The sequence below is a fragment of the Typopeltis vanoorti genome, chromosome 13 (assembly GCF_054136105.1).
Source record: "Typopeltis vanoorti isolate ZY-2024b chromosome 13, IOZ_Tvanoo_1.0, whole genome shotgun sequence".
NCBI classification, from domain to species: domain Eukaryota; kingdom Metazoa; phylum Arthropoda; class Arachnida; order Uropygi; family Thelyphonidae; genus Typopeltis; species Typopeltis vanoorti.
Window position 1 is genome coordinate 72,552,793 of NC_143561.1, and position 16,800 is coordinate 72,569,592.

Consider the following 16,800-nt stretch of genomic DNA (forward strand, 5'->3'; position numbering starts at 1 on the left):
TACAATATAAATTGTCACAATTAATCAGTCTATTATCATTAAAATTAATCATTTCACTAAATTTACTTCAAATATCTAGGAACTGCTTGAAAAATATTTATGCCAAGCTTACTTATTTCGCCATAGTTTCTTAAGCGTTATTATAATTTCCTACAATGAGTCTGCCTGTAAGCGATATTGTAGTGAGGCCATTATTACAATTTTCCAGATAAATCGGACTCCAGGAGATTTCTGTAGTCAGGCCCGTCTTTGCTAGGGAAGAACCAGGACAAAAAACACGGACGAATCTCAAGGGTTCTCGCAGTGTAAAAATTAAAATATAAAATGCTAGAATTTTTGTTGAACAATTATATATTATTATTATTATACGGGCACTTCCATGGAGTCTGAAGACTCATCGCAGGAGACCCAGTCTATCTGCACAATTTATCATACCTCTCCTTGAACCTACTAACAAACAAAACACTAACAACAGACTCTGGCAACCCATTCAACTCATTCACAACTCTCCAAGCAAAAAATCTAGTCCTCACACCTCTACTAACCACACCTTTATTCAACTTCCAGGCATGAACCCTTGTTCTGTTTCCTCTAGCCAAGTACTGAAACATTTCCCCAGCATCAATCCTATAAAGCCCTTTAAGCAACTTAAATGTTTCTATCATTCCCCTCTTTTTCTCCTATCAACCAACTTCTGCAGTCCACATCCCCTCAATCTATCCTCGTAAGGTCGCCTCTGAATCCTCTCCACTGCTTCCTCATCCCCAAGAAACCCAGGGAACCAGACTTCAGCATAGATTTGGGCGTATCAAGGTCTTATAAAGAGGAATAAAAACTTCCTGTCTCTTCTTGTTAATGTGTTCTTCAATAGCTAAGTAATCTTATGGACTACCTTCGCAATCTTAGCAACGTGTCCTCTAAACTTTAACTCTCTGTCTACCACCACCACTAAATCTCTAGTTTCATCTATTTCCTGGAGATGTATTCCATCGTCTGTATCACCCTGATGGAATACATTGCCATCAGTGTGATATACGGCTTGTAATTTATTTATCCCTAAATGCATCACTTTAAATTTCTCGACTATAATTTGTACTGCAGTCTTAGAACCTCCCTTATGCAAAAGAATTATTTTGTCCTCTTTCCACTCCTTTGGAACTCTACCAGAGCTAAGACTTAAAGAGCCTAGTCAAAAGCATTGCCAGTTCCCTTGCACATTTTCGCAAAATCCTAGCTGATAACTCATCTAAATATATATCCGATAATTCTAATATGGAAATAAAATGCTGAAAAAGTTCAACTTTAGACAACTAACAATCCAGATTTCAAAAGCTAAATATAAAATGCCAATATCATTACGCACTTCAATAATCGTCAGATTATTCCGTAAAATAAATCACACGACTGTTTGATCCTGAGAATCCTAAACTGAGCTACCTATCAATGGTGCATTATACTTTTCGAAACCGGATTTAAAGTAATAAAACAAAGATTTAAAAAAAAATCGATTTTTTTTATCGATGTTTAATATCTGCGTGTTTCTTTAAAGGGTATATTAATATATTTGTTATTATTTATATTTTGCATTCCTGTTTTATTGAAGTATTTATGCGATGTTTGTTTTTACACGCAAATCGACTATAGATAAAACAGTTACAATGTCCTAAAAAAGGGCATTGTAACTGTTATATATATAGGAAATAGTAGTATTATTTTTCGGCACATTACATCAAAAGATAGACATTTTTCTATATTCTTTAGGCGATACAAAGAGAGGGCATTCACTTTATAGGCAACAAATACGCATCTACACACACACACACACACACACACACACACACACACACATCGACATACTTGTCCACAACAAACCTGAGGCGGATCATGAGACGCTAAAGCTTTACGGTTGTAGGAAGTGTGCAAAACTGAGCCGACAGAGACTCGTGGCCAATAACGATCCCATTCTGGTTCTATCGACTGCAGTTACGATCTCGTCAGTGGTCAGGATTTATTCCCTACCTTTATGACATGTCTGAGAGTGAGAGAGAGAGAGAGAGAGAGAGAGGTAGCTTGTATGTAAAAAAATGTAATTAAGTTAAATACACATCAAAGAGCAGATTTCTAACAATACATTCAGGGTAAATGTGATGGAATATGCAAACACACACACACACACATGCATAAGTAACATGGGAGTAGTGTTTGGGGGTGGAGAGAGGAAGGAAACCCACTACCAATCGATAGTTCCAGCACGTGACGATACGATTTGCGGCGAGTTTGCCGTACAGATGTGTTGTAAGATTGGGAGGCTCATCAGTTAAAGCAATGTACCATTATAACTAAAAAGCATCATCTGTTACAGTTGAACACACACACACACACACACACACACACACACACACACACACACACACACACACACTGCTATTATGCGAAAATTTCGAGCCGGTGAAATAAAGGTAATAAGTAAAACTTATCCAGATAGAGAGGAACTAGCCCTTCTTCAAGTACAATGTTTTATGGAGTGTGCTTTATTAAAATACAATACAATTACAAGGAATTTTGAAGGAGTCCGGAAAAAAAGTCTGTTAAATAGAATAAGGTCTCTTTCTACAAAATGATGATGATGATCATTCATGATATAAAACTTTGAATCCTGCATTATTTTAATGGTAATCCAGAAAATGAACCTAAAACAAACTAGTATGGACGAGTTGTGGGTTTGGAAGAAGAAAGACAGTTATCACAGCATGAAGTGAAATGTTTTGTCATTGTAAATTCAAAAGCTACATGTGAAGGAAGTTATTTAGTATTCATTGTTTTGTTTTGTTTTTTCCAAATAATGGTACTAAAGCTTGGAAGAAAACTAAATGGAGAGAGAGAGAAATGTCGTGTGGTGTGTTTAAAAGTGAACTGAATTGTGAATGGATAGAGGCTTGCCGTTTCTTTTCCTTTTTACATAGAATAAAGTGGTAAATTTTTAAGTTTTCTGTATAATATCAGTATTGGTATCAATTTCAGAATCCTTCCTCCAATATGCATGCTTCTAAGTAGGCAACGATGTTTAGCGTCGAATGTGTCACACTCAACATTCAATTTGAAATTCTTATGCAAAAAAAAAAAATTACCATTTAGCAGCAAGTTTGAGTTTTTTTCTGGAAATTTCAAAAACCAAGACAAGCAATCTTCACATAAAGGATTTAATTCTGACATACATGCATAAAAGCACATAAGTATCCAGGCTAGAATAGAGTACTATACATTGGTGTGTACCAAGTCGACGTCGATTCAATTACTTTTCCACTTGGTTGCCAGAGATGTTTGTTTATTCATGTATCCCACTGTGACTTTTTTCCAGGCATAGGAGCAATTGGTGTCACGTGTCTTTAACGACAATGAACATTTCTTTCATGCGATTTCTATTCCGTTGCTGATAAAGCATTCCGTCCCTGTCATGAATCAAATGCATGAGAGAAAGAGAGAGAGAGAGAGAGAGAGAGAGATTTGGATATCTGTCCTGCTTTTAAGAATTTTTTCGCTGGAGCACACTTGACATATAGAAATTGGGCCACTGTGCACACCTTGCGCATGACTGTTTTCAATCTCCTGGCATTTTACACTATTAACTGCAAGATGGAAGGAGATGCCTTCATGGCGCTATCTTGGTCATATGAGGATGTTAATGCTCTTTTCATCGATTCAACTTATCCTATGAAAGATGCATTGTCACATGTAATGTGATCTACTTTATTTTTTAAAACACAGTCTTAAAATAAATAAATTATGGTATCAATTCCTACTATTTCTCCTTCTTTGCGTGATAAGGATTTACTTATATAAAAGAGTTTTAAGTAAATATAGTACTAATATAGTAATAAATAAGACAACACATTCGGAAAGTTTTTTAAAAGATTTTCTGAAATTAGTGGAGTTCTCTGTTATTAGGTAAAAGCACCAGTACAGTAACCAGAAAGTTATGATCCTCTTAGCTCTTATTCTCCTAAAAAGAGATAAATCTTTATTTTTATTTCGGAATATCGTATAGTATTGTAATTTCAAGATACAGGGCAAACACTAGTGAAATAAGAAGGTGTAAGAGCTATAAAAGTTAAGAGTTAACTTAGTAGAGGTATTTAAGAACAACTGAAAAAGGAAAAAAAAAGTGACATCACACAATAGTTCCGGATCCGAAGACAGATCAGGATTTTCGGTTATTCTAGTATAGATATCTTACTTGTGTCTGCAATATAACTGCAGGGATATGTAAGATTCTAAAAAAGGTATTAGTTATAATGTTACAGAATATTCTAAACGAAGAAAAGATAAATGAAGCGACAAATAGCAATTATGAATAACACGCCGACCAAATTTTTCTCAAGCTGGAATTTTTCAAAAGCAACTTTATTGGAATTCTGAATTTTTCTCAACTGTTGTGTTATTATTCGACACACATACCGAAATTTTGATTATTATTTTTGCATGATAAACATCTCTCAAATGAAAGAGTACTGAACTCACCATAAGAAATAAACACACTGTATTAATAACCCATATCAAATCACGAAACTCTATCTACAAAAACAGTTCTGATATTACGTATAAATCTAAGTAAGCGTAAAAGAGTCACGAGTTAGTGTTAAGCAAAGTTTACGTTACTGTTAGCTGAAGCTTTAACAGCATCACTGTACTTCGGATTGTAGGAGCACTTTTTAGACCTCGCTGAGGAAATATTAGCGAGATCATATTTCTGTTACTTTTTTTTCCTTTCTGTATTTTTTTTTATTTATAATATCTCTAAGATTTCTTTACTTAGGCCATTGTTCGCAATAAAAGACTTCTGTTTCTTTATACTGAAAAGTGTGGTTTGTGAAACCCAAAAAAAGTTGGCTGGCACGATCTTAATGTATCTTTCGTGTTTTTCTCCCTCCATGCCTCAAGAGATTTTCCAGACTAGTGAATGCAACAGAAACACCAAAACCCAAATAATTCTATCGAGTAGTTCTTTTCACCTTTGTTAATGTTCATGGCTGTGGGCTAGAACAACTTCTTAATGTAGTTTTTCACATAAACTGGCACATTATTAAGTTAGTTATAGTTTGGTCATATAAGAAAACTGGAGATTTTCGAGATAAGAATGATGTGCGGTTTGTTTATTTTGTCTCAGACGACTAAGGCATTCTGATTAAAAAAAAAAAAAAACATGCTTTGAAGAAAAAGTTTCACTTTATAAACAAAATCAAGAGAGTGAAAGAAGTAGTTTTAAATGGGGAAAGAAGAATGGCTTCAGTGTTGATCAGATTTTGACACTATTAGAATACTGAAGACTACGAGATTAAAAATAATTGTGAGAAAGAGGTTCGGATACGAAATCAAAATCAAGTCATGGTCTAGGTTTACATAAGATAAACTTAATTATAAGGTACATGTACAGTATACTTAGGATTATTACTTGGGTTGTGTAGAAATAGCATCGATAGTCAGTTCCCAAGCCACTTTATCAGTTTTACCTTAGAAGAATGCTATCTCAGACAAAGATGAAAAAAAAAAAGCGTACATACAGTTCCTCGTATCCTTGGAAGGATTCGAACCCAGATTTTTTTCCATGGAGCTTCTGTTGTTCTTCCGATTTCCCTCCAAGAGGTGTAATTTGTAGAACTCAGTTAAGATAGAGACGGATCAGTGAAGCAGAAGATAACCCGAACAATTCAGAGACAGCAAATTATCATAGCGATTGTGGTCAGCACGTGGCTCGCCTACTGTTAATTAATTAATCTTCATCAGTGAGTTCTTCCTTAATCTCGAGCTATAGTTGTTGTGTTGTTTTTCTCTAGATGCTATGGCTGTTTTCTCAAAAATGTAAAGCCAAGATACACGTTATATTTTTTTTTTCAGAACACACACACACACACACACACACACACACACACACACACACACACACACACACACACACACACACACACACACACACACACACACACACACACACACACACAAATTATATTGTTAATTCACAATTGTATTTAATGTAGTTGACCTTATTTTGCTTAACGTTTTTCTTTTTTTTTTTTTCTTTTGGTGGCGAAAATATTATTTCTTGGAAAGTTTTTGTTTTGGTTATGTGATGCTCATGAGTTAATCATCAATTACTAGGAAGAAAAAAAAAAAAACTAATGTGCACACCGGAGACCTTGGTTGCAAATCAAGCTCTGGGTTATGACGTAGTTAAAAAAAAAGTCCACTCGAATCATTCAAAAGAATGGCGAATTAAAATTAAAGTGGTCCGTTGATATGATATTCTCGAAAAAAATAATAGTAGCATTCATTTTCTAAGAAAACGGAGAAAGAAATTAAGAAGAATGTTAAATAGTCTGTTCTGATATGTTCTCTGACTACTGAAGAATTATGAAAAGATTTGTCATATAAAAAGCAAGAGTGCATTTACTACGTAGATACTAAAGGTCTTTGACACAGTAAAGCATAAAACGCTTAAAAATTAAAATAAATAAATAAATAAATAAACAAACCTGAAGAAAAAAACTATGAAACTGAAAGAAGTAGCAAGGATACGGATTTTAGCCCAGTAAACTATTCGCTATAACAAACTATTCCTCTAGTCCGTTTCTTTAAGTGAGAGTTGACTGTACATTTTCTCACAAGAGGAATCAATGTTGCGTTTATGATACTGCTGAACAGAAAGAAAGTCCACATTTTTGTTGAGGGTTGAAAGAAAAGGGAAAGGTAAGGAGCATTGCGCAAGTGTATTCATATATGAATAAATGAATAACAAGCGCATTCACTTGCCATTTTATAGATCAAATTCCCTAACTCTTCCCCCCCCCCGCCCTCCAAGACAAAAATGCGGGCTTTCTGTTGCACAAGTTTCATTTCTACAAAATTATTATTTTTAGCTTTATTTTTTATTTCTACTGTGAGAAATAAATACAGTCGACCTCACTATAGAAAACTCGTAGAAATTAAAGAAATAACTTGTTACAGTGAATAGTTCACTACAGTGAATTATTCACTGTACCTGTGGAACCATGCTCTTCAGAGAGTTAAAGCCTCCAGAAAAGCATACGACAGGACCACCTGGATGGTTGTGTTCTATACATCAACGAGTATCTGAATGACTATGCGAGTGGGACTGAAAAGTTCTGATAACACCTAGAACAAAATTGATATTAAAGCAACTGATATACCACAAGAAAGAACATATCTTAAAATCCTTTAACCCCATGTTTCATCAAATTATTATAATACTGGGCATCTGATTATGTCCAATGAACAGATGGAACACATATAATTTCTCGAGTTTTCGGCAAATCTCTCTCTCTCTCTCTCTCTCTCTCTCTCGTCATGCCATTCCAACGGCTAAATAATCGTCCTCGTTCCTTTATAGTCTCTTGATGATAGACGAATACCAGCCAAAAACATTGCAAAGACTGGGAATATTGAGGGAACGAGTTGGGATCATTATCCATCAATATCTGGACATGCAGAAGCTCCCTAAAGTGGGTCCCAATTATAATAATAATAATAAATAAGTAAATAATAAAAAGTTTAAATAACGCGATTGCATTCTTGCATTCTTCCCAATAAACATAGACGGATATAGTGACCAAGAGAGGGGAGAGAGAGAGAGAGAGATGGTTCCTGAGAAGACGTCTTAAATCAACTCTAATTTCTCATAGATTCAATGTCTTAAATTGGGGTTAGTTCCTGAAAATAGCGCTCTTTGGTTGGAAAGACCTAGATTTTACGTGAAGAACCTTTATCAGGGCTTTTTTAACTGAAAGTGAGTTAGCAGGTCTCATAAGGAGGTGCAGAAAGGTTTTCCCTTTCGTAGAACAGGACAAACCGACTATTAGAACACTTTCCCTTTCGTAGAACAGTTTCTAATTAAGAGAGATAATACACTCTCCTCATAGCCTGAGTTGGTTTGGTCGTAAATCCAAATCAACCAACTAACTTGGAAATAGTTTGGAATATAATATAAACTTGCCGAGTATCATTTAAGAACATTCTTATCGTGAAATGGGATATACACTTGTTACAACGCTGCTGCATCATTTGCAATTATCTGAGAAAAAGTCTTTCCCCTTGTTGCACAAAACCAGTCCTCAGCTGCAGATATGACTTCATCATCTGTGGTAAATTTTGTTTCTTTCAATTGAAAACAACCTGAGTTTCTTTAAATTTGGGAATAGGAAATAGTCAGATAGGGCCAGGTCTGGAGAATAGGGTGGGTGATGCAGACATTGAAAGCTTGAGTTGTGAATTATCTGTTGGGTTTCATGAGGAGTGTGAACGGGTGCGTTGTCCTGCAAAAGCAACACACCTCTGCTCAGTTTCCGGCGGCGTTTTTCCTTCAGAGCTGTTAAATAAACTGCTCCTGTAACAATTTCACTTTTTTCTTTCTTTCTTTTCTTTTCTTTTCTTTTTTTTTTTTTTTTTGAGGTACTTGGTAAGGATTACACCATCCATATCCCAAGACAATGGCAAGAATCTTCTCTACTGACTTTTGGGTTCGGAACTTCTTTGACCGTGGAGAACCTTTGTGTCTCCACTCCATTGACTGTTGTTTGATCTCTGAGTCATAATTATGAAGCCATGTTTCATCATCAGTCACAATATGAGCCATAAAGTTCCCCCCTGATTTCTGAAATTGATCCAAAATCCCTTGAGATGATAAGCACACGTTCTCTCTTTTGGTCGGCATTCAAACATTTGGGGACCCACTTTTGGGAGAGCGTCTGCATGTCCAGATATTGATGGATAATGATCCCAACTCGTTCTCTCAATATTCCCAGAGTCTTTGCAATGTTTTTGGCTGGTATTCGTCTATCATCAAGGATCATGGCATGCGAAGATATATATCTTTTATATCTTCGTGTGTGCTTTGTTCGCATATGTGCTCTGTTCTGCAGGACGAAAACCTCAATCTCTGTAGGAGCACTAACTCCCCTTCAGTCAAAAGTCTCTATAAATATTTCTCTCGTCGTTGACGATGTTTGAATCTAAAGTACTGTCGCTACCGATGCTTTAGATTTATCCAAAGCATAGTTGCTATTGGCTACGCTGGGCATATTGCTACATGCTTGGGGTATCATTAGCTTTTGTTTTACAGTATATTAGAAGACTTCGTGCAAAATTCTGCCAAGACGGTAATCCTGGAGCGTCTCCCTATGAAGATGTAGATATAGAAATAAAAAAATAAAAAAAATCGCATTACATTTATTTATTTTGCATGTATCAAGAGAATGAAGATTTAACTTTTAACTAGCTTCTTAACTCCATTTAAGGAGGGTATGTTCTGCATGTAGAGGGTTTCAAAGTCCGAATCCTGGTATTTCTGATAACTGACTAAAATAAATTTAGATCTCAAGTAAAATAATAATAATAATAAATAAGTAAATAATAAAAAGTTTAAATAATGCGATTGCATTCTTCAGTAAACATACACGGATATAGTGACCAATGTTAATATCTTCTAACACTCTTTATTTCCTAAAGGAAACATCGCTAATACGTTTATGTTTAATAAGAAAGTATATTCTAATTATTCGAACGTATATACTATATGCTAAAATCTCACTTACGTTGAAAGTTACTCACTATTAAACACATATTTACAGAACTTTTATACGAACACTGTACCATGTCAACTCACAATTTCACAAATAACAATTTTCCCTAGAATAACCAACTTACATAACATTAATTTAAAGCAGACGAAAGCTTTTAGCCAATAATAGTAAATGAAATATTTAGCGATTCACAGGTTGACATAGCAATCCGTTTCTCGCAGAAAAGTAAAACACATTTGTAATATGGTTTAAAATATGGTTTACATTTAAATATCTATGGAATATAGTTATAGAATATGTACAACTATTTACAAGATTTACAAGCTAATCCGTCAAACATAATCGGCTCGAACTAAGCAACATCAAATATTTGCCAGCCTGCATATGAATGACAGCATTTAATTGCATTTTTGTTGAGGTTTTGTATGTAATTAGGAAGCATAATGAACAAAAACTAAAGTACCAATAACGACAGTACTTTATTTAAAAAAAAAAAAAAAGAAAAGAAAAGAAAAGAAAAGAAATCGATGACGAATCAAATATCATCTTAACTAAAACATGATTAATTCGCTAAATAATTACTTATATTTTAAGGAATAACAAGAAAGACAAGGATAAATAATACGATAAATAATCCATAATAAGGTACTGGTTAATATTTAAAAGTATTAAGTATTAAGCATTTCCTACTGATTTATCCACCATAATTAATATAAAGTAACCTCGTTGAATCAAGTATTAAAATCAGAACAACTGCAGGTTATTTGAATATATTTCGTATTCAAATTCTTTGCATAATCAAGTACACAAAATCAGGACAATTTAATAATATAATACCACCAGATTAAATAGTTATACATACTTGAAAAATAAGATAAAAATAACCTTTCAGACGAACTCGGTTTTCATCAATATTTAGAAACAAACTTTAAGAACTATCGGATATGCTTGCTTATTTTTAATTTGTACCTAATAGTATTATTTTTTTAAAATAATAAGAAATTATGTATTATGAAATCATTACTGCAATGAGAATTTAGCGGTATTCAAATAAGCTGTAGTCACATGAATTTCATCAACCAGTACATTTTGTAACAGAACTGCAATGATGTTGAATTTTTTTCTCTTTTTTCATTTTTTGTTGTGGAGCTTCTGCGATACTATTAAAAAAGAAAAGAAAAAATCCTCGTGATTCTAACAATAAGAAAGAAAAAAAAATTCAGACTTTTATTTCGTTTTAATTAGAACGGAACGAAGACTTTTTTTTTAATTATAAGATTTTGGAGAAGAGGAAGAAGAAACAATATCTAATCGAAAATTCTTGAAGTTGCAAAAGATCTCGATGAAGAATTTCTTTTTTGCTTACTACAATATGCAACGTGAACGAAGTCATGAATTTGAAATGAGGCAACTGGGATTTGTCGAATATCAAAATGGTAGTTTAAACCTATTTCATGAATTGTGTATCAGGTAGATATACAGCCGCTGTTTTTAAACCACCACACCACTATTCGATACACAGTCTTCAGTAGAGCTGGAGTTTTTATGAACCTTTGCGTCTATAGAATGAACCCTGCGTATCCATTCTTCTACTGAAAGGAAACCAGATGTACAAATCCCCCCCCCCTTCCCGAACTACCACCGCTCTTATGCAGGTGGCACATCGGAATAAAAACACAAATGCGTAACCAAACGGGTCGAGTTTTTTTTTTTGTTTTGTTTGTTTTTTTGGTGGGGGGGGGGGATTAGACGTCAGCAGCGATGGCATGAGTAATATATTCTAGTCATATTCTGTACTGCTTCTTCTAGAATCGTATATGTATGAAGGTCTGATTATATAACGAGAGAATCACCGTTCTGTTTGACATTGCTATTGAATGAATGTAGTAATTGCTTGAAGTTGTGGGAAAGAGAGAGAGAGAGAGAGAGAGAGAAGTTGTAGTACTTAATCCCTCAATCCTCTTTTGGTACTTCCGCTCTGAGCTTGCCCGGTGGTGTTATCAAATCGATTTTCTCTTTTAATGAGCTGTGGAAAACCTTCTGGATGGAACAGTAAACACTGATAATGTCCATCAAGAATAGACAACGAAATAAAAATATTAAATTTTATTGTGAGAACTAGAAATGCAGTGTCAGTATTATATCTTGAATTGAGCTACGATCCAAGTCTGTGTATTTAAAATATGGCTTAGAAAATGTTGTGTAGAGACGAATTATCTATAAAATAAAAACAAAATGTGAAGACCATAAAATTTTTGAAATAATGAATACTGGAATACTTCAGTATCTCAAAAATGTTTTTTTTTTTTTTCTGAAGGCTCAAAAGATTTTCAAAAGTGAGGGGGGAAAAGGTTCTGATTTATGTGATGTATGGCAAATAGAAGAAAGGAGGGGTCAATTTTTGCCTCACACAAATTTTTTAGTTTTTTTGACTTCGTTAAAAATAACGATTTTAGTTTATCATTCTAAAATACATTTGCAGTAACAGAATACAAATATCCTAATAGAGCGTGCTCTTTCAGTTGGAACAAAAATACTGTTGTAAAGTAGTAAAAAATGATTGAAACACTGTTTATAAATATGGATACTTTAGAAATGCTTTAGATTTTTTATAATCACTCGGTATTCTGTATAAGCCCATTCCCAGCATGTTCAGGTAACTGGATTTATTCACGTTTAAAGTAGTTTGAACTTGATTATTTAACTGAATCATTTTAATTACATATCATGGATTTTTATCGTTGATTTAGAGTTCAACATAGTAATTTCGTTTCCTGTACATCTTTGTACTGTAACTTCCACAGAATTTAATGCTAATGGTTAAAATTGATTTTTCTTCCACATTTTTGTTACGACTTCTTCGAGGCTTCATAAATAAGAATTCTTGTATGGATATTTGCATTTTTCAAATCAATCCAAGTAAATAATTATTACTGGTCATCATAAATGACAAGAATACTTTAACGAATGGACCAAAGAGGGTATATTTTAAGAATTTTGCGCACAATTAGAAAAGGAAATTGTCTCGCAAATTATTTTTTATGATAGCCACACGGGAGAATGGTAATAAAACCTATCACGCACTAGTATTACGATTGGAGTAAGGGAATCTCCTCCTCCTCTCGAGACCCTCCCGACAAAAAACATGGTACGAACTTCTCCCGGTCTCATATTGGACGATGAAAGTATCTACCACCTAGTTTGAAATCCGGATTATTAATCTAAGATTGAATCCAGAGGTTATAAAGATTTAAAGATGAGGAAACAATGTTTTTTCTAATGTGCAGATATGCGAATGCATTAATGAGGATTCTCCTTCTGATATTGATATACCCACATACGCACGACAGGTAGACAATCAATATAATAATTATACAGCTCGTTTTTTAATCATAATAAATTACTGATGTTACCGTTTTCATTTTCTTTCAGCATAAAACAAATAATTTCAACATTTTGTAGCCGTCTGATGAAATTGCAAACTGACTGCTACTGCTGGATATTTCAGAAATATTACGTGTACCGTATGCTCCGCAAATTTAATATCTAGGCCGTGAAGGGAATTCGGGAAATCTTTCTTAAACAAGAATGAATGGGCATAGCTTAAACTGAATACATCGGAATGATCATCCCCATACACACCCTTCTATATATCGAATGTAATGTATACAAGTTTCCTTTGGAATTTCTTACTTTAATTTGTGAATTTTGAAAGCAATCGTAACTGACAAACAACTTTGAAGTTGTTATAAAAACAGTGTATGGGATCCAGTGAACTAAACGTTCAGTTCATCGCTGTGGTAAATATTTTTCGTATTAAGGGAGTTGAAGATTTAATACTTCAACTCCATGACACGGAGTTGAAGATTTAATATTTAGGTAAATTATCGATGTATTGGATGTCATTAAGCCTAACATATACCAAACAAAGGCAACACATACACACCAGGTGGCATACGCACACACACACTTACTCTGTAGCTGCAGGTCCGGGGTATTCTCCTTCCAAATACGGTTGACTAGAGCATTCACTTGACAGCTCCGATTGCCCTTCCGCCACTCCGCTTGTTGGCATGGTTGTTTGACTAACGCCGGCAGCACTACGCGTGTTGTCTCTGCTCGCGGTGGCTGGCTGTGTACTTCCACCCGAACAGACGTCCAATTCAATGTCCGAGTCGATGCCGCGATCGAAATCCATATAAAAAGAATCGCGAGAGTCACTAGAACCATGACGAAGTCGCAGACTGAGATTAATGCTTTGGTCATCTTCAGAAGCGGCCATACCCCCCAACCTCCCCAAAACCTTGACATTGGCAACAACCCCCAGACAATGACGGTCTCTTTACGCTAGCCAGCAGAAGCGCCCGCTTTTGCTTTGGACAAGGGAGCTGGTCATGTGACTTTCAGCGCCATCTTTTGGTCTGTGTATAACATCGGCACAGTTTAAAGAGCAGCACACGACAACTGCAGATTCCGCTAGAAGGAGAAACGAGGATTACGAGCGTGTGGTACCTTCACATCGCTTCAGCAAACTACCAGTTCTTCCATTTAACTGGGCGTTTTCTGGTGTTCAATAATAAGTGGTTTGTTGGATCTCAGATGCCTACTGATTGGCGCTGTTCAGTTGCAATACTCTCGGCTCTGTCTAGTTCAAGAAAAATAGTTAGATATAATAAATCATTTTCATTAATTGTAGTATTTTGATGCCACGAATAACTAATTATATATCCGGCATAGCTCATAAAGAAATAATCCTTTTACAGTTTTTTTTTTTTTTTTTAGGATGATAGTTGAATATCCACGTAAAAAACTGTCAGTGATATGGATGTATAGGATTGTTCATCTCGCGATAATATATTAACAGGTTTGAAGAATGACTTGCCATAGCTTAATGCCTTCAATGAAGCCTAAACAATAGAGAAGATAGACAAATAATCTGTAACCTGCTAAGATGATCTAATACATTGTCTATAAGAAATAGTTTTGATTCGTTTGTACACATTGATGATAAAATGCTGATATCCACCATTGTTAATTTTGATATTATAAAAAATAGAATACCTGATATGATTTTTGATTATTGTAGGATGGAATTTAGAACCTTTAGAAACAGAAGTTTTTATTTAGTACCATTTGTAAATTTTTCTTGTCTCGACCAAATTTCGTATTTCAGGAATTACCTAAAGATAGCAAAATACTGTATGTCTAATTAACGTTTAAAAATAAACATAACAAAAACTTTATAAATTGAAGAACTGTACAAGCTTGTACAGCTTAACAAACGCCTACATCTTACACTGAATTCCAACAGAAGCATTGCTAGTAAAAGCCATGATATCATCTAAACACGAACAAGCAGAGAACATATATTCTGCTTGTATACATATTTACTTGTGTATATACTAAGCAAATTTAAACTCTTCAGAGATAGTTTTCATTTGTCTGGAGAATAATAGTCTTGCTTCAGCTGTTGAAATGTATGCGAGCCATACGCATGGCAATGTATTGTATTATAAATGAACGAAAATGAATAAAAAATAATAACAACTAAAATTATTGAACTGACTAGCTAAATATCGCCAGAATATTCCAGCGGCAGTATTTACATTTCTATTGGACTGGATACAGCTACGTGAAGATTTTCAACATCCTATGGAATATTTATTGTTATTGTTGTACAATTATCTTGGAGTCAAACAGTCATCAAGGGACAAGTATTAAATATGAAATTCTATATTAAATATTACACCAAATATTGTTAGTCACATATTACAACAGAAGAGTCTCATTATTGAAAGTGTACTTTGCCTGAAGAATATCTGTCATGCTGAATCTTAAATTCATTCACGCTCTTTGCATTCACAACACATTAGCCAATGAATTTCACTCATCACGCTACAGGTAACATCACGTTACTTCTTCTGCCATGTAAAATATCTCCGATATTCAGCTGATAAATATCTGAAATCCCAGTGACCAGATCTTAGCACAACAGTCCAAGTGTGGTCTGATCAGAACTTTATACAATGGAACCACTACCAGTTTATCTGTACTTTCCAATATCCTTCTTAGTATTGCAGCAATCCTCCGAGTTGTCTTCTTCCTCCCTTCAGGGATTAGTACTAGTGGCCTGTTACGGAGCTATCTTTAGCCCTTCTAAACCGTACCCGTCCCGAGGATAAGGTGGCTAGCCCTATGCCTCCCGGTGTGTCCTATATTTGTAGCTGCTTGGGTTCGCGGGGATGGTTTGCCTGCTTGCGGGAAGAAAAACCCTGCAGTCCTCGTCCAAGACCAGCTAATTGGCTATGTCTGAGAAAGATCCTTAAGCTCCTCACGTCGACGACGGGAATCGAACCCAGGACACTCCTTTCTCAGACATATAGTTGCGAAGCGCAAAGCCACTCGACTAACCGCGCGGACTCTTCTGAGTTGTACTTTGCAATATGTCCCTTGAATCTCAAATTTCTATCCATGGTCACTGCAAAATCCCGCACTTCTTCCATTCCCTCCGGTACACGAAGGGAGGGGGCTGTTCTGATAAACACCTAGAACAAAAATGATATTAAAGTAACTGAGAAAGAACATACTAGGATATAAGAACATAAGTTACCTTCATAACTATGCTGATGTTCTTTCTTGTGGTTCTATCAGTTATTTTAATATCATTTTTGTTCTAGGTGTTTATCAGAACTTTCCAGACTCCTCCTTTGTAGTTCCACAAATAGAATATGCAGCCTCCCACCGATATCCCTAAGTTTAAAAAAAAAAATCTTACACTTAGTGACATTAAATTGCCATTCCTCCACCCCCTTAATTTTTCCACTTTTCCAGCTTATTCAGATCACGAAGAACCACTACATAGCCACTACATCTAATAACCTTCTCGATCTTCGTATCATCCGCAACAACTGAATATCGCTCTGCAGTCTCCACTAACACTATGGTTGACATAAATATCAAAGAGTGATGGTCCCAGTACTGTGATTCCAGTGGGGATTTCCTGTGAAACCCCTAATGGAAACTCTCCTTCTCTTTGATATTGCTCAGTCTAGTTTACCGAATATCTAAACCCATTCGTTGCAACTGAAATAACTACCGTATTTGCCGGCGTATAAGACGCACTTTTTTTTCTTTGAAAATAGGTCTGAAAAACAGGCGCGTCTTATACGCCGTTACTCAGTTTTTTATTATTTTCTTTTCTGGAAATTTT

General features: G+C 35.1%; 1 protein-coding gene across 2 annotated transcripts in view; it reads right to left on the reverse strand.

Annotated features, from left to right (window-relative positions):
* LOC150100282 (proton channel OtopLc-like) overlaps positions 1 to 13,902 on the reverse strand; it is a 121,969-nt gene extending 108,067 nt beyond the window's left edge. For both annotated transcript variants that reach the window (XM_090402747.1, XM_090402746.1), the window contains exon 1: positions 13,565 to 13,902. In XM_090402747.1, coding sequence (XP_090258873.1) covers positions 13,565 to 13,872 — 308 coding nt within the window. In that variant the 5' untranslated portion in view covers positions 13,873 to 13,902. The remainder of the gene's footprint in view (positions 1 to 13,564) is intronic.
* Positions 13,903 to 16,800: the final 2,898 nt, after the last annotated feature.